Source organism: Sceloporus undulatus, chromosome 3, assembly GCF_019175285.1.
Source record: "Sceloporus undulatus isolate JIND9_A2432 ecotype Alabama chromosome 3, SceUnd_v1.1, whole genome shotgun sequence".
Taxonomy (NCBI): domain Eukaryota; kingdom Metazoa; phylum Chordata; class Lepidosauria; order Squamata; family Phrynosomatidae; genus Sceloporus; species Sceloporus undulatus.
The window spans coordinates 141,615,406-141,640,345 of NC_056524.1; the positions used below are offsets into that span (position 1 = coordinate 141,615,406).

General features: G+C 39.2%; 1 protein-coding gene across 2 annotated transcripts in view; it reads left to right on the plus strand.

Annotated features, from left to right (window-relative positions):
• Nucleotides 1–24,940, plus strand: part of GTF2F2 (general transcription factor IIF subunit 2) — a 96,613-nt gene that overhangs the window by 3,464 nt on the left and 68,209 nt on the right. For both annotated transcript variants that reach the window (XM_042458377.1, XM_042458376.1), the window contains exons 2-4: nt 4,576–4,649; nt 6,087–6,105; nt 9,274–9,418. In XM_042458377.1, the coding sequence (XP_042314311.1) occupies nt 4,576–4,649; nt 6,087–6,105; nt 9,274–9,418 (238 nt within the window). The remainder of the gene's footprint in view (nt 1–4,575; nt 4,650–6,086; nt 6,106–9,273; nt 9,419–24,940) is intronic.

Here is a 24,940-nt window from a genome sequence, read left to right on the forward strand (position 1 = left end):
TGATGCCCTGTGGGCAAGTAAAGTTTCTCTATGGTCAAGTGTTGCCGTTTGTTTTAGTCTGTCCCATGGCAAATCCCCTCTGAAGAAACTTGCCAAGAAAACCCTTCAATAGGTTTGACCGCCTTGTGGTCACCATGCGCGAAGAATGACTTGGAGCCACACAAGAACAACAACACAAGGTCAATTCTGGATGTGAGTTGTAAAAGAGAAATGGAAATCAGAGGCACCATGACTCTGGATCCCAGATGCTGAGAGCAACAAATACATGGTGTGAGGAGGGAGAGGTTGATGTCCTCCATGTGGTTTCTTTGTTTTTGTCACACAAGAAACAGGATGCTGTGGGAACCTCAGGCTTTCAAGGAAAAGGAGGGTGGGTGTGATGTGGCAAAGAAAGAACAACCAACCTCTCTTAGTCCACCTGGCAGTTACACACCCTCCTCAACTTCACGCTCAATATTGGGAAAGGGTTCTTTTAAAAAAACTTTATTGAACATATATACAAAATGCGCAAACATTAAAACCATCATATTAACATCTGTAAAATATCATTCATGCCCCTAACATCAAGCACATTGTAGTTTGTATTCACAAGTAATCTTTTTTCTCCTACAGTATTATTTAGCCATCCTCATTCATCACTTTATACATTTATTATTATTATCATCATCATTTATTTATTTATAGAGCACCATCACAGTACATGGCACTTTACAAGAAACAGAACAAGAAAAAACAAAACCATTCCCTGCCCTCAGGCTTACAATCTAAAGACACAACAAGCAATAGCAAGTACATTCTATACCTCTTAACAGAACTTAGCACTCTCCAAGCAGTTTACAGTCTGTAACCCAATTGCCCTCAACAAGCTGGTACTCATTTTACCAACCTACAAAGGGAAGGAAGGCTGAGTTCACCTTGGAGCCCTGGGATGAAACTCACAACATACAAGGAAAGGGGATGGCAGTTCCCATGCCATATTACATACCTTTTCATTCCCTCTGATATTGAGAAAGGGTCCTTGATAAGCAAGGAGGTTTCCTCCTTTGGGGGATCCTGGCACATTCAGGACTCTTTCTGTTGTGGAGAGACTCTGTGCCCATAGTCTGTTCTTACATGATGTGCCAAGCATTCAGCTGTGGAGGAGTCTTTTTCACACATTAGGCTGACCCATCTACTCATCACTGATGTTCATATGAAAGCCACTCTCCTTACAGAGGGAAGGGTTTCTCATATGTGTGTGTGTGTGTGTGTGTGTGAGTGTGTGTATGAATGGGAAAGAGTGATTTTAGTTGTTATATATAGTTTTGACAAGGAATGGAAATATGCCTTAATACCTCAAGCAGGTTTAAATACCCTAGAGGCAACAGATCCCCTTTGATCTTGGAACCTAAGCAACACCAGCCCTGGTTAGTACAGTCACTCTTCCATTTACATGGACTTGGGATCTGCATCCCTCACTTATGTGCAAGCAGCAAATGGAGGCGGATAAAATGGGGCATGCGCCCATGGCATGCACCGCCATTCAAGCCAATGGGGCTTGAGTATTGGCGATACCAAGGGGCCACTGTATATTATTGTTGTTGTTAATCTTATTTCTTTATGTCCTCCTTTTCCCCAGCCCTGGTACTCGAGGTAGTTACAAAGTTAAAATAGGTACAAATAAAAGTTTGTGTCATTAAAACTATTCAAACTACAGGAAAAGAGATTCCACTTTAACATTGGGAAGAATGTCCTGACACCAAGAGCTGACACCAACACACTCCCTTGGAGAATGGTGGAGCCTCCTTCTTTGGAGGTCTTTAAACAGAGGCTGGATGGCTATCTGTTGGGAATGCTTTGATTGTGAGTTCCTGCATGGCAGGAGGTTGGACTGGATGGCCCTTGCAATCTCTTCCAACTCTGATTCTGTGAAAAAATGCAGTTTAAAATATAATTAAAGTAAAAAAACAAGTGAAAACAATTTAAAAACCTAACCATCAAAACACAAACAGACAAAACAGTACAGTATCCATGGATGCTCAAGTCCTATTAAATACAGTGGCATAGTAAAATAGTGTCCCTTGCATAAAATGGCAAAATCAAGGTTTGCTACTTGGAATTTATACTTTTTTTTTGGTTGAATATTTTCAGTCTGTGGATACTTGAATCCATGAATCAAGAATCTGTGGATACGGAAGACTGATTATATTTTTTTTATAAAACATGCATGATTGAGATCTTATGCCAAATACATTTGCTTTGGTTTTAGTAGATACACAGCTACTAGTTTCTACAGCAGATCCCTAATGCCAACAACCAGCAAGTTAATCCCATCTGAGCCTGCAAAGAAGAGACTTTGTGTAAAATTAATGTATTTTATAGTATTGTGTTTTAACTGGGTTTATGTGTTTTTAATTGTGATTGTATTTAACATGCTGTATCCCGCCTTGAGGAAAGGCGGAAAATAAATAAATAAATAAATAAATAATGCTCTGCCTTGGGACTGATGAGGCAGGAAGGCCTAATGAACTACTTAAAACCTGGAAGATTAATTTTTTAACACACACCCCATTGGTATTTGTCTCCAATTTGTTGAGCATTACTGGAAAGGAGAGATTAGAATGAAGTAAAATCTAATGTGGAACGAACAGTTGATTGAGTGATCCCGGTCGTAAGAGTTTTGGAAGTTAAAGCTAACATTTGGGAAACAAACAACTAAGAGCCAATGAAGCTTTTTCAAGCTTGCTGAAATAGATGGTGTGCGCTTGGTTTCAAGTAACACGTTAGCTGACCTGTTCTGGGCAAGGAGGAACACTTACAGAAAATTACTCATACCTGTTTGCTGATATTAATATTGGGTGCAATCCAGATAATCAGTTTGTCACAACAGTAATTGTAAGTAAAATTAATAAACAGGTTCAAACTTTTGGAAGTGCCAGAAGGAAAAGGGGTTTTTCCCCCTATTATCCTTGTGGAAAGTACTGTCTAACAAAAAATAGTGGAAGGAAATATATTTGAAAATATTTTAGAATATATGTTAGAAAGGAATAGATTTCTCATGTATAAAGAAAGCCATTTTTATGTGATAGAATCATAGTGCTGGATTCACAAGGGCCACCCAATTCAACCCCCTCCTATGAAACAATACACCTATCAAAACACTCCTGACAGATGGCCATCCAGCTTCTGTTTAAAAACCTCCAAAGAAGGAGAGTCCACCACTTTCCAAAGCAACATGTTGAGCAGCTCTTACTGTCAGGAGGTTCTTCCTAATGTTGAGGTGGAATCTCTGTTCTTGTATCTTGAATTCATTGCTCTGTATCCTATTTTCTCGAGCAGCGGAAAAAAAAACCTTGGTCCACCCTTAATATGGCATCCCTTCAAATATTTAAGCATGGCTATCATGTCACCCCTTAATCTAGTCTTCTCAGGCTAAACATACTCAGCTCTCTAAGCCTTTTTTCATAGGACATGGTTTCTAAACCTGTCACCATTTTAGTCACCCTCCTTTGGACACGCTCCAGCTTGTTCACATCCTTTTTGAACTGTGGTGCCTAGAACTGGACACAGTATTCCAGGTGAGGTCTGACCAAAGCAGAATAGGGTAGTGTGATTGCTTCCTTTAGTCTAAACACTATACTCCTATTGCTGCAGACTAGAATTGCACTGACTTTCTTAGTTGTTGCATCACATTGATAACTCATCTTCAGCTTGTGTATGCCATCAAGCCAGATGTCAGCCCTCCTGTATCTGTGTACTTAATTTTTACTGCCTAATGTAGTATTCTACATTTGTCCCTGTTGAAATTTATTTGTTGTTTTAAAATATATTTATGATAGCATATGTTTGGAAGCAGAAGTCACACATTTTTTTTTGTACCCAGAATTTTATCAATGTAGTACTGGAGGCAAGCAAGTGCTTCAACCCATCAAAACTTGTACATCTAACATATTATATTTGGGCCAAGGGTGACTGATAAAGAACAAATTGATGTGCTATAACTTCTAGTAACAAGTGGGCAGGCTTTATTAATTTCTGCAATGTTAATACTGTAGTTTACTGGCAAAAATACACTGGTATTTTAACATATATGAGCTATAATAAAATATTAAAGAAGGAGCACATCTTTTTCTTTCTTGTAATTCACAGGAAAACAATACTATTTCAACTGGTAATTAGTGCTTTTTTAATTTATAAAGGTGATGTCTGTTCTAGAACAGAACAAACACTATTGACAGAATGGATACATCTTCCCTTCCTCCCCATGTGTCCCTCAATTCTACTTTGAGGATTGGGGTGTCCTCTGGTGAAGACATGGAATGTGTGTAAGGAGCTGTGCAAGGCAGAAGGGGAAGGGGTCCTTGGTGCACAAGCAGAAACTTGGACTGGATTGGATATACACCATTGCTTAAAATGAATAAATGTCATTATCTTGTAATACTTTATTGTTTGTTTTGCACTGCTTAACAAATCAAACTATAATATTCTGTGTAGCTTTAAAGACTTTCATAAAACAGCACTAGGGGGAGATTTGGGTTACAAATTATATTTCTGCACTTGTTTCATATTTTTACTGTTTTTTGTTATTTCTTTCAGGTCCCAAAATACTTGTCTCAGCAATGGAATAAAGCATCAGGAAGAGGTGAAGTAGGAAAGCTAAGAATTGCCAAGTAAGAATGTTTATATTTTACTTTTTGGTTCAGAGATTAATTGTTTTGGTTGTGTGAGGCATGACTATACATAAAACTATTACCACAGGAGTGGGAAAAGTGCATCATGTGGGTTACATGTAGTTCTCTGAGCTACAAAATCTGGCCCTTGAAGCCCCCGAAGCACGCAGAATTGGGGGAAATTTGGGAGTAATTTTTCATCCCCAAACCATCTTGAAATGGGTCAAAGAACAGCAAAACACAGCCACTTTCACACACACACCTGGCTTCTCACAGCCTTAGACAAATGGCCCCATACAGACAGGCCAAAATAAAGCTGCTTCAGCTCACTTTAGAGGTATGCTGTTTAAATGATGCATGCGGCCTAAGAGTCCAGAAGTCGCACCAAAGCCACGATCCAGTCCTAAGGACTAGAGCACAGCTTTGGTGCAGCTTCCAGACTCTTAGGATGCATGCATCATTTAAACAGCATACCTCCAAAGTGACCCGAAACAGCCTTCTTTTGGTAGTCTGTATGGGGCCAATTGATTCCCAGACAACTCTGGTCCTCTAGGTGTTTTGGACTTCAGCTCCCAGAAGCCTCAGCCATTTTGGCCAGTGGTCTGGGATACTAGGAGCTGAAGCCCAAAACACCTGGAATGCCAGAGTTTGGGAAACACTGCCCTAGACTTTTAAAAATGCAAATAAATTGTGTGTGTGTGCGCGCGGCAGGGGGAGATGAGCCAAAAATGAAACCATAAGGGATCACTTTGCTTAAGTATTCTGATTTGCATTACATATGCTGCTAGGACATAGAGAAATATAGGTGTTTCTTTAACACATCATTTGTTATATTATTAAAACTAATAGAGTGCACATCATATTGTCACCCAAGATCCTCTCTATAAGAGTTCTCACTTTATTCCAGTGAAAGGGACACATCTATCAGTTCTGAAGACAGGAATATCTTAAAAGGGCAGGCGTTTGGCTTGGAGTTTAGTCCTCATCTTTGTCCTCCTGTTGCTCTTTGAAAGTTCTTCCAGTCAGGTTGTTTTTGCTGACATAGAGGTGCAAGTCCCTGACACGGGGGGGGGGGCGGGAGGTTAGGATGGGAGATGGCAGTAAGGCACTGAGATATATAGTCCAGCGATACCAGTTCAGGTTTCCCTCATTCAGGGATCTCTGACCTGTTGTGGACTCACCCCCAACCGTGTTGCTTGGAGATGTTTGGTCTTCAGCAGCACTGCCTCTGGTTCTGCTGGTCCAGTGGATATGACCAGCCCCTTCTCATTGGCTGCTGATTAAGGATGGCATCTTTTCAGCATTTTGACAATCTGTATAACAAATGGTCAGTTGTACAGCAACTTGTGTTCATTTTTAGGAATTTATTGCTTGCTTTCTAATAGCAATGGGAAACATTTAGAATGTTGAATTTTATTTCCTTTGTTTATTTCACAGAAACCAAGGAAGAACAGAAGTAAGTAAATTAAAATGCAAGTACTGTATTATATTAAAAAATTTGTATTGGAGCATGCTGCTTCATAACATTGCATAAGGCTCCGAGTGGTATTCTGTCAAATGGATCAGCACATTCACTCTTATTTAGTGAAAAAGTAATTTGTTTAGTTCCTGTACTCTTGAGGAAAGCAATTGCATGGAATATAAAGAGTCTGCAAAAATACTATATTTATAATATAATATTGTTATGAAATATTCTATTCTTTTGCAAAAATAGCTAAAGAGAATAAAGTGCTTCTCTCAAGTCTCCATCTTTTCTTCAAATGAAGGAACTGAAAGGAAAGATGGGGGCAGATGGCTCTATCTACAGCTAAGTCAGACAGACTGTATGAAAGGTATAAGATCTGGGAGATCAAAGAGCAGTGCAATCTGTTTTTGGGGGAGAGACTGAATGTTCATGCTGAAAACATTATTGTTCCAGGTTTTGGGTAAAGTAACTAGAATTAGAATGAATTCTACACAGAAGCCCACAAGGCTTAGGCATCCCAGTTTTAATGTGCTTTGAAGGCCCCCTTTTGCTGGAAACAGAGTGCTTCCCTATTTGTGAAACTTTCAGTGCTTCTTACTCATAATAAACTCTAGAATGAAGAGTCTGAGTTCTTGTAGTTTGATCGTGGCTGTATCCACAAAGCAGAAACAATCCAATTTGACAGCACTTTAATTGTCATCACGCAATGCTATGGGAACTGTACTTTTGTGAGACATATAGCCTTTTCTGTCAGAGAGCTCTGGTGCCACAACAAATACAATTCCCAGAATTCCATAGCATTGATCCATGGCAGTTAAAGTGGTGTCAAACTGTAGCGCAGTGCAGTTCAGGTGCAGCCCTTGTGATCTAACCCTACTTCGAGGCAGCCCTTTTTGCTCATTTATGGTCCCGTCCCTTTCTGACTTGTTTTTCCTCTGGCCTGCTTCATTGGCTTGTTGTCCTGCCCTATAGATTCTGGTCATGAAGACAAAAAGGTCAATCTTTCAATTCTAGGTCTCGGGAGATGGATTTAGCAATAGGAAATGATAAGCTTTGTAATAGGAAAGTCCTGAAGCTAGTTTTAGTTAATCGGATTTATTTTAATTTCTACTCAGGGTAATCACTGTTTAATTAAACTGATTAATCAACTAGTTATTTCGCCTTTCATTATTAGTATATTTCTAGGAAAGACAGTTGGGTAAATACCTTTGAGAGGTGTTAGAAATTTATTCTGAAGAGTGAACAGGTTGGGTTTTGTGTCTGTGTGTGTTTTGCATTTGAAACGAAAGTAATTACGCCTAGTCAGATTTTCTTGTCTGAAGAAAAAATCTAATATTAACAATCAGTACACTCTTTATTCTTGTTGGAATACAATTATTCTAGATGGAGACTAAAGAAAACCAGAGTTGATTCACAAACATTAATATCACTACAAAAGGGACAGCATTGACGGGATAAGTTTCTTTGCCGTGATTACTGTGTTTCCTTAATTTAAGAATGGAGAAAGGACAGCCCCTGAAACCCCTTGTAAGAGATCTTTAAATTCCCATCTTTAAAACACTTTGGGGAATTTTTTAGGCAACTCCTCTTTTCCAAGCCACCAAAATATGGTGGTGTATGTCCCCAGCCCCACAAACTTGGCAACAAACCTTTAAAATCAGCAGTCAGATCTTGCTGTTGAAATGTGACATTACTTCCTGTTGCCCTGGGAGTGATGGTGTAGCCTACAGAACAGGGAATCTTCTCTATATACTGTAAATGAAATAAGTAATTTAAGAAAAGTCTGATTTCTGTATTTCCACTGTATTAAGTGTTGCTTCAATATGGTCTGATATGAGGAAGGCATAGCACGTTTCTACTATCTTATTGGTATCTGTTTTTGCCAAGAAAGCAAATGGTCAGTCATCAATTCTATAATATCTGCAGTAGTGATGTAACATTACACACTTGATATTAGTCTGTTGTAGTTGATTACAAATTTTTTATCAAAGCATTTATTTCTTGGTGTTGTTTAGAGAGGAAGCTGTTACTCATATAATGTAATGTAAAATTTATTAGGGTTGAAGGCAGTGTATGCTGTTAGTCACCCCCCCCCCCCCGCCCCCGATCACTTTGAATATTCAGCTATGATGTTTATGATAGAAATAAAATACCGTATTCAAGATGATGATAATAATTTATTAAGTGTTTATAGTAAGTAAATTATTATTGTTGTTTCCTGTTATTTTCTGTTATAAAATCAGTAAAGTAATTAAAATATGTGTGTGTGTGTGTAGGGTCAAGAGCCAGCATGATGTAATGGTTTGGGCATTGGATTACAACTGGTGACCAGGGTCTGAATGCCCACTTGGCTATGGAAACCCACTAGGAAACTTTGGGCAAGTTACACTCTCAGCCTCAGAGGAAGGCAAAGAAAAGCCCCATCTGAACAAATCTTGTCTTGAAAATTCTGTGATATGTTTGCCTTAGTGTGACCATAAGTCAGAAATGACTTGAAGGCACACAGCAACAAAAGGATGATGGCAGGTTATAAAAAGCCACCTTATGGTAAATGAAAGCAACTGGTTTGTTGTTGTCTACATTATTAGTTCTCCGCCTCTTCAGATCTAAGACCCACCTTTGGGCTCCAGTGTTTATGCTCAATCTAAACCTATTATTATTATTATTATTACTACTACTATTGCTGCTACTACTGCTGTTGCTGTATGTCTTTCCCTATTTTCTCCTTTTAAAACAAGGATGGGCAAAGAGTGTGACCCTCCAGATGTTCATGAACTGCAGCACCTACCTTTCTTATCATGGGCTATGCTGGCTAAGACTAATAGGAGTTGCACTCCTATAGTATCAAAGTCACATTTTGACCACCCATAGTTTAAAAGAAAAAAAGATGGTCCTACCTAAGTAGGGTCCAACCCACCAGTTAGTGACTGATATTTGACTGATATTTGTAATGACATGCAATAGAGGGTTGCAAAAGGCCTCAGCATAACACCATAGGAAGCTAAGTAAGTAAGAAAGTGTATCAGCTTCCTTTGGTCTTATGCTGAGGCCTTTTGCAGCCCTCTACTGCATGTGGGAAATATGTTTTTCTTTTGCTTCCTAATTTCACAGAAACAGTTGGTAATTCAATAAATATTTACTGGCATTTGTGGTTGTCAGGTATCTTTCACTTTGAATGAAGATCTTGCAAACATCAATGATATTGGCGGGAAGCCAACTTCCATCAGTGCACCCAGAGAACATCCTTTTCTTTTACAAAGCGTGGGAGGACAGACATTAACTGTATTTACAGAGAGCTCCTTAGGTAAGTAGGATGCAATATAGATGCTTATTAAACTGAATTTAAATCTCAACATTTTATTGCATTTTCTTTTTGATTAATGATTGTTTCCTATTCTTATATAGCCTGGGCATTTAATATTTTTAGTCCCAGTCTTAGGAAACAGGCAGGATAATAATGCTGAACTAAAATGACAACCTGCCTATAATTCAGAAATGGAAATTCTGCCACTTTTGTTTTTGGATATAGACCACACTATAATTTGGAATTAACGTTTTGGTGCCAGAGATTGGTGTTACTCTTGTAGTTCTTCATCAAAAGCAGAATAAACTACTGTATATACTTGTGTAAGTTGATTTTTAAAACAAACAAAAATTGACCCAAAAAGCCCTGGTCGACTTATACAGATACTAAAAAGTGCAGGACCTCAAGTTCCATTATTGCCAATGGATGCACAACATGTGTGTGACCATGTTGGTGCGGTTGTTTGCACATGCCATCATTGACAATAATGAGGCAGGGCTATCTGTGGATGCTCCAGGTCATGGATGGCTAGCCTGCCAATATGGAGGGCCGACTGTACATAGGTCAGTGCTGGAATAGGGACCCAAAACGAAGGCAGTGACAAGAGGCCTCTCTTGGCATGACGGGTTGTTGAAGCAGTGCTCCCACCCCATTCTTTGCCCAAACTGGAAAAAGAAAAGCAGCCTCCCTTTCACACTTTCTTTTTCAGCCCGACCAGTGTTCAGCATTAATGTGCGAGTGCCTGAAGGATGCAACATGACTACCAGTTTGGGCTCGTGAAGTGGGGTGGTGTGGAGTGGTGGCAGCCATTTTCATTAGGGGCTTACTGTTTAAGCCTCTCTGCAGAGAGACTGTTGCAGCCATTTTAAAACGGTGCTTACTGAATAATAGGCACTTTCTTTTGAGGCTTGACCGTCCCTCAGCAGAGAGGCATGTGCAGCAAGTCCCTTTTTAAAATGGCCATCTCATGGGTAATGCAGTGGTAGCACTGCTTCCACTCCAAGCAGGGTTTCTCGCCTCTGCTTCTTGTCACTGCTTTTGTGCTGCATCCATAATAGAGGTTGCTTTCCTTGCTCTTCTCCCTGGCTCCCCCCCCCCCCATTCTTTTCCCTTTCCCTTTCACTATCTGTATTTGTATAGATGTATGCATTTTAAGCTTACCATTGCCAATTATATCCCCACCACCACCACCAATGTAACCCTTTAATTAAACAGATTGTCTTCTTCTCTTTAGGTCTTCCTATGTATGTTCCTTCTATGCATATTTATAAGGAGAGGAAACATTTGTTTTGTTACATGCTCTTAAGTTTTACCCTTGACTTCTACATGAGTAGATAATATACACAAATCACTCACACTAAATTTTATGTTCAGATTTTGTTTAGCTCAAATTGCATAATTTTACATACTGCCTTTGAGCAGTATTTTTAAAATGGTTGACAGCATAAAACTATTAAAACTCTACCAAAACAGCAGAACAATTTAAAATCAACAGACCTAAATCAACCGCAGCAATAAGATAAATTTGGCTTTCAAATGTTTGGCTGAATAAAATGAATGAATGAATAAATAGAAACCACTGGTTTCTGGAACCAGGCAAGAGTACCCCCCCCCCCCCCCCCCCGGAGAGACCATTCAGCAGCTCTGGGCCACGATACAGTTGGCCATAGAATCATAGAATTGTAAAGTTGGAAGAGACTACAAGGGCCATCCAGTCCAACCCCCTGCCATGCAGGAACTCTCAATCAAAGCATACCCGACAGGTGGTCATCAAGCCTTTGTTTAAAGACCTCCAGGGAAGGAGACTCCATTGCGCTCTGAGGGAGTGCGTTCCACTGTCGAACAGCCCTTACTGTCAGGAAGTTCCTCCTAATGTTCAGGTGGAATCTCTTTTCCTGTAGCTTGCATCCATTATTCCGGGTCCTGTTCTGTGGAGCAGCAGAAAACAAGCTTGTTCCCTCCTCAATATGGCATTCCTTCAAATATTTAAACAAGGCTATCATATCACCTCTAACCATGTCCTGGACATTCAGAAAAGATTTCAGTTTGTAGCCAAATAACTGATTGGTCTCAAAATTTATGGTGGATGGCATGGAGATAATGTGGATGCTTGAAAGGTTAAAACCAGAAATGTACTTGAATTCAGAAATATATTTGTAAAACATGAAGCAGTTTTAAATCAGGTGAAATCGATTCAGGGTTGATCACTCTAATCCATTACTGAGCCACTTGCATTATGTTCTGATTGATGTTTTCTCAGCTATCTTCAAGAAACATGCAATAATGTACAGCAATATAGGCTTCAATCCTGTACTCACTTTGCAGGGTGTAAACATTATTGAACATATATATCACATTGTACTGTTAGTCTGGAAGTTATAGGACATAGATAAGATGGCTACTTTAAAAAGCCAGATTGTACTCCCTCTCATCTTGGGACTAGATATTCAGACAAGCTTGCAAATTTATTCCTGCCTTTTTTCAGCACAGATCATAGAAGAATGTGTATTTCTAGCACCCATGCTGACCAATATGTATACCACTCCATCTAAGATTCTGAAAACAAACAAAAAGGCTTATTGACATGTGGTATGACAGCTTACCTTTTAAAAATATGAACATTTCTGGTTAAAAATGCAAGTGGTAGTTATTGTTCCACATCACCATGTGGTAGTGCCTATATCCCTCCCCCTCGATAGCCAAATAAATAAATAAATCTGGAAATATTATTACTTTAGTAACTGCAAGCAAAGTTACATAACTGATAAATCATCAGCTTTGCAGCCAGGTTTTCCTTAGTAAAAGTGACATTGTCACTTTACTTCCTTGTTCATTTTCCTCTCCCTCTCCTTTGTACATACTGATCAGCAGTTCTCTCTGCCAACTTGCTCTGCTGCAGAATCAACCTTAAAATGCTGTCAGCTGGATGAAAGACACCACATAGAATTACTGCCTTTTTCCTGGTTAACAGCACCACTATTAGGCTTCACTTGCAGCATCCTCTCCTACTGTCAATATCACGAGAGGATGTCACAGGAACATCTAAGTCTTCCAGTTGTATTATGTGAGGTGCTTGGTAGATGAGAAACGATGCCCTGTTTTTCAATTTCTCTCTTGCTGAATGATTTTCTCCCTCAATAGCTTTTAATTTTTTGTCCTATCATTGTTTATGCCTTACTATTTCTGACTCTCTGGCTGGGAAGTACAAAGGACCTAGACAGCAGGGAAATAACATCTGAATTATCCACCTGCCAACAGAAGAGCTTAGATGGCATGCTTAATCATTTTCGCAGCTGAATGGAGAGAGCTGACATGGCAGACCTGGGATGCAGGAACATTGGAAGAAAGATATATTTAAGTAGTAAGGGATGGATACTTTGCACTTGCACTAATGAACTGTCCTCATTCCCTTGATTGATTGTGCTCTTCCCTCCCCTCCCCCAAGATATTTTCAAAATTATCTTATATCCATCCTATATGCAGTTTAAAATATTTATTTTAAAATTGAGGGAAATGACTGGAACAAAAAGAAATGATAAGCTCTTGTGCTTGTATGAGATTAAAATGGTAAACTTGGTATTATTAGCATTACATTCAAAGCAATTCAGCTACTACAGTCAGGCATGTACAGTCATGACATCTCACTTTACCATTTACTTTAAACAGCTTCTTTAACTGAAGTTGTTGGCAGACAGGTTTCCATTGATCATGTGCCACAACTGTCTGTATCATTAGCTATAGGATAGCATAGTACAAAAGACTACATTTTAATTAAAAAAGTATTACACTATTGTTAGGACAAAACACATAGTAAACATTCCTTTTGTTTCCCAAAAGACACAAAATGAATTAAGACCAGCAAACCTGTCAAATTGCTGGAGCCACTTGTCAGATTTTGACTGCTCTTAAAACAAGCCATTTCTTATCTGTTCTTCCTCAAATCTCCCTGGACCATCCAAAATATATGTATCTTGAGGAATATCTTCCTTGAGGGATGTGCATACTCTCTCCTCTTCTGGGTGGCCCAGGGCTGAGGGTAGAAGAACCTCTTTCTTAAACAATATTTGATATATACGATGAACAATTAGAGGGGAGTGTGGCCAGCATCCCAACATGGTGGACGTCTAACCAAATTTTCAGTATTTGAAGCATAATCAGGCAACCAAATTTACTAGCAAATGTATGTAAAAGATCTGAATTCTTACCCTCAGAAATGACTGTAGTCCCAAAACATAGTGCACATCAGACTCTTCTGCAGAAGATGGTAGAGACAGATGCCATAGCTGATGGTATCAAATGTTATTGAGTGACCCAGGGGAACTAATAAGGTCCTACCTCCCTATTCTCACTTGTTATAGGCCATACCCTAGGCCAGACAAGGTGGCCTTGGTAATGAACCTGGAATCAAAGTTAGACTAATAAGGAGGTAGATAAATGATTTCTTCCAGGAATTCTTGGAGCAGAAATGCCACCATATGTTCCATTACCATGCCTCAGCATATCAAATTGAAGAGTTGATTATAGTTATTTAAGTGAGCAGAATCCAAGATCTTAGAAGAGATTTCACCATCGCCTCCTTGATTGCTGCAGGGATCAGATTCCGTATGAAATTAACACTACAACCTTCACAACCTGGACTTCAAGTCCTCCTCTGGCAGTTTTTATCAGCCAGGAAGGGCTTATATCAAGAGAACAGGTGGTTGGTCTTGGTTTTTCAAAAATCATTCCCCTGACTTTAGTTGCTAAAGCTAAAGTGTATTCATAACAGCAGGACAAGGAAGTGTGCTCCAAACCACACCTAAGGACTCTTCCTTTTTTCCTGTTTTGTATACTACTATTAAGGTAGGGAGGAAAAATGTGTGAATGGCATACTTAAGGATTTAGGACTAAATAAGGACATAGGTGGCTATAATGTTTGTCAAAATAAAGGAAGCATAGGCTGTAAGCAACTTCATTTATTTGCTGAGAAAGGGAGAAGATCTGAAATATTATGTAATATGCAGAAAGACTATTAATGACATTTAGTGTAATATATTTTAAAGGTTATTTTATGTGTGTGTGTGAACATACATGTTGGAAGATGTAAAACTTTATATAATAAAATGTCTAATTTTTTAAAAAGTATCTAGTTGTGTTGTCCAATAAGGAATGGATACAAGTGATTTTAATTTCAAAATTATTGTCATTATCACAATATGTTACCAAAGGCCACAATATGTTACCAGAAGGGTGCAGGGTGTGTGCCCATACTGGGTGACACCAAAAGGTGTGACACCTAGTTGGTCCCTCCTCCTGCTGTGGAAGAGGGATGTGGTGCTGCTGTCTGCCCCTTGCCTGCTGCCCTGGTTTTCTCTGCCAAGGGAAACAGACCACAGAGAAAGAGGGGCAAGTGTGGGAGCATATGCCCCCCTTTCCCCAGTGCCTTGGCTAGCTTGCTTGAACTAGCCACAGCATTGAGGAACGTGGGGCAAGCGCATGTACTTGCCCCATCACCTTCCACTGGTGCCTTTGCTAGCTCATGGATCATTTCCATGGACAGCCAGAAAGGGGGGGGGGGCAGGACAGGGCAGGCTAGGCTATCACCACCCCGCTAGCATCCATACTGGGTGACACCTAGGAACGCTAGGAACACCTCGTGGTTCAGTGGTTAAATGCCTGTACTGCAGCCACTCACTTGAAACCATAAGGTTTCAAGTTCAATACTAGCCAGGGTTCAAGCTTGACTCAGGCGTGCATCCTTCCAAGGTCGGTAAAATGAGTACTCAGCTTGTTGGGGGCAATTAGCTTACACTTTGTAAACCACTTAGAGACTGCTTAGTTCAGTATGAAGCGGTATATAAATGAAGCTGCTATTGCTATTGCTGCTGCCAAAGACTAATTTCTCCGGACTGTACCATAATTTAATAGTTTGTTTGTCAACCCAAACAGCTAGTGGATAATTTTCTCATACTCTCTCCCTCTCCATCCTTTCTATGCTACAGTCGTAATGATGCAAGCTCTCTATGCAATGAACATTGTCTCAGGGCATATTCATTTTTTGAGGATTCATGACATATTCTTTTCCAGCACTGTACAAGCTCAGGATGGGCAACTGGAAACTTCCAGCTGTTTTTGGAGTGCAGCTGCCTTAATTCCTCACCAGTGGTAGTACTGTCAAGAATTGGTTGGTGTTGTAAGCCAGAAACATCTGAAAGGCCACTGTTGTTCACCCTTGATTATCTAAAGATCTTCGAATGCAAAAATGTTTTAAAAATCTAGTTTAGGTGGATGGCAAATTAGAGTCCTGGATATTTGTATCTTTGTTTGTCTATTGTGTTGTTTGTGCATAAAATATCAACTACATTTTGTTCTGTAAACATCACCATATGTGCATCGCCAGTTGCCATGCAACTGTGCAATTTGTGTTTCCCTTTATTTTGTTGTTTTTATTGTCCCAATTCTACATCTCGGATGTATTTCAATATTAATAAGCCATCCCAAGCAAATTATGTGTTTCTTTTTTCAAAGACATACTTAAATTGTAACCTGATAAACAATGACATTGTATTTTAAATTACATATGATACTTTTAGCTATGCTGTTGGAAAGTAAAAGGTTTAAAAACACTGCAAGTTATCATGTCTCTGGTTTCTAGATATGCATATAAGGCATGGATTCCATGTTTAGCATTTACAGCTCCTGGGTTCAGTTCTCAGCAACTGTAGGTTAAAGAAGTGTTTATTTATTATTTATTTAATTAGAGTATAGTTTGCTCTCCTTATCCACAGATTCTTTATCCACAGCTTCAAGCACCCTTGGCTTGAAAATATATATATTTTTTAAAGTATGAGTTTCAGATAGCAAACCTTGATTTTGTATAAGGGACACTATTTTACTATGCCATTGTATTTAATGGAACTTGAGCATCCATGGATTTTGTTGTCCATGGCGGGTCCTGGAACCAAACCACAACAGATAACAAGGGCCTACTGTATTTATACTCCACTCTTCCAAAGCTGTCAGAGTGGCTGACAGTCCCCTGCCCTCATGCATACAATCTAAATAAGACAAGACCCACAAGGAAAAGGGAATGCCAGTGGAGAGAGGATTAAGTCCAGCAGATACTGCCAGTTATTCTCTCCCTCTGTGGTCAGGGAAGTGGCAGTGGGATGGAGGGAGGGTGTTTCATCTGCTTCTGAGCATAGGCATGATGGAGCTGTGTTGACTATTGAAACTGTAGAAGGAGAGGGAATTTTCCAAACTCACCTACCTTTTGTGGATCAGCAACCCCCAAACAATGATCTGTTCTGCAAGGGAAAGTGCAAAGATCCTTACATATGTATACTGTACATGTACAACTTGTTCTTGTGTACAAATATCTATGGATCAAAATCCCACACCAGTGTTACAGAGGAATAAAGCAGGATGTCACTGACCTTGTTCTAAAGCTCTCTATGGCGGGTTATAGACCGCCACTTTGAGGTGGTCTCCCGCCGGCGCCATTTGCTCCGTGAGGGAGCTGCAGCAACCACACCGCGCGGCTCCCGCGCGGAGCAAAAAAGAAGCTCCATTTTGGAGCTTCTTTTTGCGACGCCTCTATGACGTCGCGAGGCGCCTGGGGCGGACTCGCAACGTCATAGACACCGCGTGACATCCGGATGCACAGCGTCCGATACGTAAAGATGGCGGCACCCATATGAACAGGGTGCCATCATCTTGTATGTATTCTATACGTACTAGGGTTAGGGGTGTGCGGAAGCACCGCCCCTTCCTAACCCTAGTATGTATAGAATACGTACTAAATGGCGGTGTGTAACCCGCCTATGTATGCATCTAATGAAGTGGACTTTAATTCACAATGCTTTTGCAATTGAATAGTCTTTATGGTGCCAAAAAAACCCTTTGCTGCAATAGAAGTAACACAACACTTGTGTGGATTTATTGTAGCTGTTATACTGGCAGTGCCATCACTACTACCACATTCTCTGGAAAGGTAATGCCGTTGGCAGGTTACTCCTTGATATGTGGAATGAATCGTACACCTAATGTGTCTAGGAGGTTTATATATTTATATTTATTAGGAATACCATTTTCTTCTGCAATTTAAATTATAGCAGGAAAGTAAACGAAATCTATTGTGTGAGGATGTAGAATGGATTTGTATCAAGAAGTGGAAATAAAGTGTGAGAGGGTGGTATTGAAGAGCAAACACTTGACGAACATCTGGTTAAAGCTATAGTAGAAAAAAGAGACATGGCTCAGATGCTTAAAAATGGTCCTTTCTTTGTTAAAAAGCCCAATGTCTTTTGTCATGGAGGTGATCATAAGGTCTTTTTCATGGGGCTAAATAAAAATAACATAAGGACAACACAGAAAGATACGATGTTCTTATATTTTATAAGAAACAACCAAACAGGTGTTCTTTTGGTGAGCTGTTTCTTGGGGAAAATTTTATTCTGCAACATGCTTTAGCTTTTGGCCAGCAGAGAAGGTGGACTCTACATATGATAGAGTTCTGTTGAAAAAAGAGATTGAGTAGATGTTAACCTTAAAATCTTTGGAGCCTTTAGGACAAAACAAGAAAGAATTATCTCTTTCTCTGATAGAATTTTTTTGATTTTCAGACAGTCCTATCCCTTTGTGGAGACAACTTGCAGATTAGAGAGCCTTGGCAACAGCCAATGGAAGTGAAGCCAAGAAAAGGCGGGGGCTGCTCCCAGGAGCGAGTATAAAAAAAAGGGACAGAGTAGAGTTTGGGTTGGTTAGGGTTGATTTTATTGGGCCCTGAGGGGTGAAGACCCTTTGAGGCTAGGATAGTCTGCTGTGAAGGGCAGTTAGGGAGGCTTTTAGATACCCAGGAGAGGGACAAAGAGTGTCCTTAATTAAGTTGATATAGTGTCCTGCGGGAGATATAGTGCTTGGTGACTAGTGGAATCACAGATAACCAGAAGGGTTAAATGAAACAAAAGACTAATAAAGGTTCTGAAAGACTTCGTTTGTAAGGGAACATATATAAAGTTATAATGAAATAATTACAGAAAGAAGTTAAGCAAACTGACAAACTGTGCATCTAATAAAGCATCTATACTCCATTGTGAACACCATCCACTAAAAGGGATATTGTATTCAGCCTGACTTGTCAATAAACCTATTACTTTGCTTCAATGAGCAGCTGTCTATAGTGATTTCAGAAGTACTTTAAAACTGCTACCAACATTAAGAAAAGTCTTTTAGGTTTAGGATAGGACACATTAGATGGTGGAACAGTGGCCATAACTGTCACAAATTGGTCGCAGTAGGGGCACACATTAAAAAGGAGTGGAAGATTTTGAGAAATTTTGGCAGTGCCATGTTGTCACTTTGACACCTTTTTATATACAAATCTTGCCCCACCTACCTTCTTTTGATATGATTAGACTCCTTTTTCCTGTTCTTGGATTACCTGAAGTCCTCCTCCTAATTCACAGGTTAACGCAAACTACAGTCAAACCTTGATACTGTATTAATGAGCTTATTTTTTGCAAATTTGATTATTCATGAGTTTGCCATCAATAATTAAATGAGAGTTTGGGGGAAGTTTTGCAGCCTAATGTGGAAAATCAACGACTACATGTGTAGACTAGAAAGTGTAAAAAAGAAAGAAAGAATATAATGTAATGTGTCATAAATGCGTAATATAAAACCAAGTATCCCTGCTTCTCCCTCCACTCCTGGAGTCTTGCCTATCTCTGGTCACCATGCTGTGCCTGCTTTCCTCCTCTAGCTACATGCTCTGCAGTGGCAGGACAGAACCAGCACTTTACTTGGGTTCCTTAGCCCATAGTTAGGAATATAGCCTGGGTTTGTAATGCCTAGAGATATTTGTGTTTTTTCCAAATTTGTAAGGGTCCTGCACCCCTAAACCCTATGAACGTTGAGGTCTGACTGTATATGTAAGAAGTGAAAATGTTACAGATATAGTTAAAATAGGTAAGATACTTTTTTCTTCTTCTGAAATACTTTGCCACTGTGTATGCAAAGCTTGATGACTTTCGCAGCTCTATGGAGAAATTTTTAGTGATGATGGCAATACAGTTTGCAGGAGTGAGATGGGTGGGACCCATTGCGTATAGAGCAGCACAATTGTGGGATACAGTAGAACACACAACTAAAGTATAAGCATAAAATATGTATTTATGTTCATCCTTAAATATCTGTGTACCTACATGTAGGAAGTCTGAATGAATCATTTTGCACAGCAAAATATATATTGGTATTTAAAGATGTGTGTAAATACCTATCTTCCATACAGACTTAAGTGTTTTGTTAATATAACACTCACTGGTATTTGCCATAGTAACCATAGCATGTCATGCTAACCCAATTAATCATAGGATGAGAAATAATGCACCACTGCGCTTAGTGGTATAGATGTCTTAATATTTCTGGTGTTTATCCTTAATTTGGCATTTGTTAGCAGTCTAGTCTTGGGTTCAGAGTTAAATCAGTCACGTTTGCTATGGGACAGGAATTTGGCCTATCAAATAATTATGACAAAGAACAGTATTTCATAGTTCTCACTAATATGATGTCTATTTCTGCAAGAAAGGGGGACCATATGATTGCATGCTCCTCCAAGCAAAACATTTGCTTCACATAGGCGGGTTACACACCGCCATTTAGTACGTATTCTATATGTACTAGGGTTAGGAAGGGGCGGTGCTTCCGCACCCCCTAACCCTAGTACATATAGAATACGTACAAGATGGCAGCGCCCTGTTCATACGGGTGCCGCCATCTTTACGTATCGGACGCTGTGCGTCCGGACGCCACACGGCGTCTATGATGTTGCGAGTCCGCCCCAGGCGCCTCGCGACATCATAGAGGCGCTGCAAGAAGAAGCTCCAAAATGGAGCTTCTTTTTTGCTCCGCGCGGGAGCCGCGCGGTGTGGCTGCTGCGGCTCCCTCACGGAGCAAATGGCGCCAGCGGGAGACCGCCTCAAAGCGGCGGTCTATAATCCGCCATAGTAAATTAAATATCTGAGAGATATTTTAGCTTACTTTCTTACATCTTAATATTCTGTGTGCATGGATTCAGTTATGTGAGCCATTTTCTTCCCTCTGAAATGTTTCAGTCTGGCTTGATGAGAGAACCAACAAACTGCATCTTGCATCCAAAACACAGAAGAACATTCTATAATATGCTCTTCATTATGCAGTGAAATCTCCTTTGTCAAAATAGAATCATAGAATCATAGAGTTGGAAGAGACCGCAAGGGCCATCCAGTCCAACCCCCTGCCATGCAGGAAATCCAGATCAAAGCATCGTCGACAGATGGCCATCCAGCCTCTGCTTAAAGACCTCCAAGGGAGGAGACTCCACTACACTCCGAGGGAGTGTGTTCCACTGTCGAACAGCCCTTACTGTCAGGAAGTTCCTCCTAATGTTGAGGTGGAATCTCTTTTCCACCTCAACATTAAAACAGAGGTTTCAAGACGTAGTGTGCTCCAATTTTTATTACATTTCTCCTTCACCTCTGTAGCAACCAAGGTGTCTAATGAATGATTACATATAAAATAGTAGTGGATTTTATAAGGTATATCATGATAAATGTCATAGTTTTTAATTTTGGCTTTGCTGCATAGGTAGAGCTTAATCTAAATATCCTTTCATTTGACAACATTCCATTATCTCAAACAGTTTGGTTAAGAATATTCATGCACTTTAAACTCATAGACATCCTATTTGTTAACTGCAGCCATGTTAAAAAAAAATGTCCAGAGCAACTTCAGAGCATGCAGCATTTTAATCTATACTCAAAGCTAATGGGAACAGTTTAAAACATTTTTAAAAAATCATAGGCCCTGTAGTAAACATATTTGCATTAAATATGGCAGCTCCTTGTTAAAATCATCTAGTTATATAAGAAGAAGTAAGGTCTTGGGGCTACCCACGTTAGCTGGGGTAAAGGCTTGAACCAGAAACCTTTCTCATAGGTTCCATATATCAGCTGCTGCTTGCTGTTGTCCAGATCACCTGTTAAAGGCTAATTTTTATATAAAACATTGTGAGGTAAGCAATCCCCTTATTAAATCTTGCTGCATATGGAAAATAGAAGCAGATATATTGCTCTGTTTTTCTCTGATGGAAAGTTGCTGGGAGTGAGGATGGTAGGGAGTAAAAAGAAATCCATACCAGAGAGGATAGCAGCATTCATATGTAGATCTGCGTTCCACACATGCTATTAGGATGTGTGTGTTGTGTGTCATCAAGTCGTTTCCAGCTTCTTGGCAAGATTTATTGTATGCTTATAACAAAGGTTTCCTTTTCTCACCTACTTCTTCTACAGTTCCATTAAATAACTGTTCCTTTAATTCTCCTTTTATGATGGAATATTACACTTGCTGATGGAAGCTCAGCTTGCCAAACACTGGGCCTGTACTTCACTTGGTATTTGCTGGCTTATGAAGATCTTAAATGCCTCACTTCCAGCACATAGGCTGGATCTAAACATATTTGGGAGCTTGCTCTCCTTCCCTTTGTATGCTCTTCCATCTCACTGATTCTTTGTATACTGTTTTGAACTGGTGCTAAGTGACCTGGGTTCAAATTGTAGGTCAGCTTTACACATGCTGTCTGTTTCTGCTCCCCCACTCTTAAAACATAAAGTTTTTTGCTACCTTATGTTAAGCTGTGTCAAAAAATGATAAATTCCTTTTGGTTGAACTGAAATATGAAACAAAACTGTTAAGAAATTTTCCAGGAGCTGTTCTTAATGCCTAATTGCAGAACATATGTAACCTATCAAAGTAGTTTTTTGCGTTTTTTAAGATGGAGGCTGAGACATTGAACAAAAAAGTGAAAAAATTGTTATATCTAGTAAAACTCTACTGAATTCTTGGTCTTAGCTAGGACTTCTCCCATAGTTAGCTTTGGGAAGTATGAAACATGCCTTCTTTGATTGATCTTCATCCACAGAATACAGTACTGTATAGTAAAAAGGGTACATCATATTCCTTTTTCCCCATTTGGCATTTCTTCAATAGAAGGGAGCATAAAAGCACTGAGGGTTGAATTTCTGCATTTTCAATCAATGCCATTGTGTCCTTTCCAGAGGAAGATAAAAGTCAGAATAAATATGGCCTTACAACTACTCATTTTCTCAGAATTACAGAAGTCATTCTAGGATGGACTCTAAAAATATGGGCCTTTTTACTGCATGGTGTATAGTTCCTGAGGGCTGCTATTGTCACATAATTCATTTTTTAATACTGGAAGTCAGTCAGCACTTCTAGTATAGAACACAGGACAAGAGACGTATTTAAAAAAAGATGTGTTTGAGAAAAGAAACTTCAGAACATTTTGTAGACTTTCCTATGCCTTTATTTTCCAGGCCAATAATAGATATTTGTAGGCTGCTTCCCTTTTATCACAATCATGAACTTTGCAAAGCTACATATTATTATTATTATTATTATTATTATTATTATTATTATTATTTAAATGCTACATACCTGTAATCTATATGCTTGGAGAGACTTTGGAAGAAACAGTTAATTGGTGTGAATTAATACTAGGTAACTGCATGATTTTTTTTCAAAACACACTTTGAACAAATAAGTATAAACAGCTGAGTACTTTCTATCAAAGTTTTCACGGTAACTTTAGAAGAAGTGCTGAGGAAACAATGAGATGTTTAAGAAAAGGACTGGATTAGATACACATTTGGCTGAATAATCATATGTAGGGATATTAGTATATGAATTGATATCAGGTTGGAAGAGGAATGCAGCAGCACCATTTAGCAGGTATTGTTCTAAGCTTGTTACTCCTTAAATCCAGCCCTTTTATATTAATGTATTTATCCTTGGATGTTCCCTGCTGTTTTTGAGTCTAATCATTAGAAAGTTGTGCATTTCAGGAAGTGATTCTATGTGTTGTTGTTAATTGCCCTCGTTCACCCAACGTATGGTGACCCTTTGAATCACACATCTTCAATATCCTCTATCCTCCACTGCTCTGCTCAGGTCCTGAAAACTCAGTCCCATGTCCTCCCAGATTGAGTTCATCCATTTTACATGTGGCCTTCCTCTCTTTCTACTACCTTCTGTCTTTCCTACCATTATTGTCTTTTCTGATGAGTTGTGCCTTCTCATGATATGGCCAAAGTAGGACAGCCTCAGTTTAATCATCTTGGCTTCCAGGGAGATGTCAGGCTTGATCTGTTCTAGGATCCATTTGTTTTGTCTTTTTGGTTGTCCAAACAGCTTTCTTCTGATCCACTTTTTTAACTGTCGAGCTCTCAAATTCATACATGGTGATGGAGAATACAATGGTTTGGATGATTCTAATGCTAGTGCTCAGTTCTATATCTTTACTCTTTTAAGATATTGTCTAATTCTTTCATGGCTGCCCTTCCCATTCCTTGTCTTCTTATTTTTTGACTGCAGTCACCATTCTGATCAGTGTTTGATTCTAGGTACAGGAACTCTTTAACTATTTCGATTTTCTCATTATTTAGGTTGAATTTATTTATTTCTTCCATAGTCATTATTTTTGTTTTCTTTACGCTCAGCATTAAGCCAGATTTTGCACTTTCTTCCTTGACTTTTCTTGGTAACTGTTCCACATTTATGATGTTTACTGCTAGTAATATGATGTTATCTGCATATCTACTATTGTAGATGTTAATTAGATCATTAGTCCCATTCTGGTATATATATTCCAAATCTGTAGAAAAGAAATAAACAGAACACCAACTGTATGTCATTTTAAGAACTGCAATGTTCCATACTCCCTCCATATGTTGCATTTGGTCTAGAACAGATCCATCCATCTCTAGATGATGGTGTAGAAGTATGGCTATGATGTAATAACATAGGGGATGTCTGAAGCATAAGTCTCTTACTTTACTTCTGATTAACTTGCAAGGTTTCTTTAAAATGATTTATTTTATTGATCTGTTTACTTTATTTATTTGTAGTTTGTTCTATCCCAAAAGCTTTTGGAGCATCTGTAGGTAAAATATGTTATCATGAAATGGATTCCACACCCACTTGATTGCTGATAGCCAATAACAAATTGTCATAGACTTTGGAATGTTAGGTTTGAAAACTAATTCAGTAACATAAAATATTAACAATTAGAAAATTAATTTACTACAATAAACTCTAAAAAGGTGAATTTGAGTAATTTCATCACCATTAATTAACTTGCTGTTTAAAACAATGTGGGATCAGCACAAAGGATTTACAGAGAGGGGCATGGAAGTAACCAGTTTTGATTGTAAGAGAATTTTTTTACTCGCTCCTTTAATGTGACTGTTCTTGTCCTTTTAAAGTTGCCTTCCTCCAAGCTATAATGTTCCTTCATGGGGATGGCAAAGTGCATAATGTGATTGTTGCCTGCAAACTGCAGGCAATACGTATCCCAACACATTAGAGAACTATCAGGTTGGAAAAGGCTTTCCCTGAAAAAGAACCCTGTTTTACAAGTCAGCCTTGGTCCAAAGCACACTGTAGAAATAATCCAGTTTGAGGTCATTTTAACTGCCCTGGCTCAGT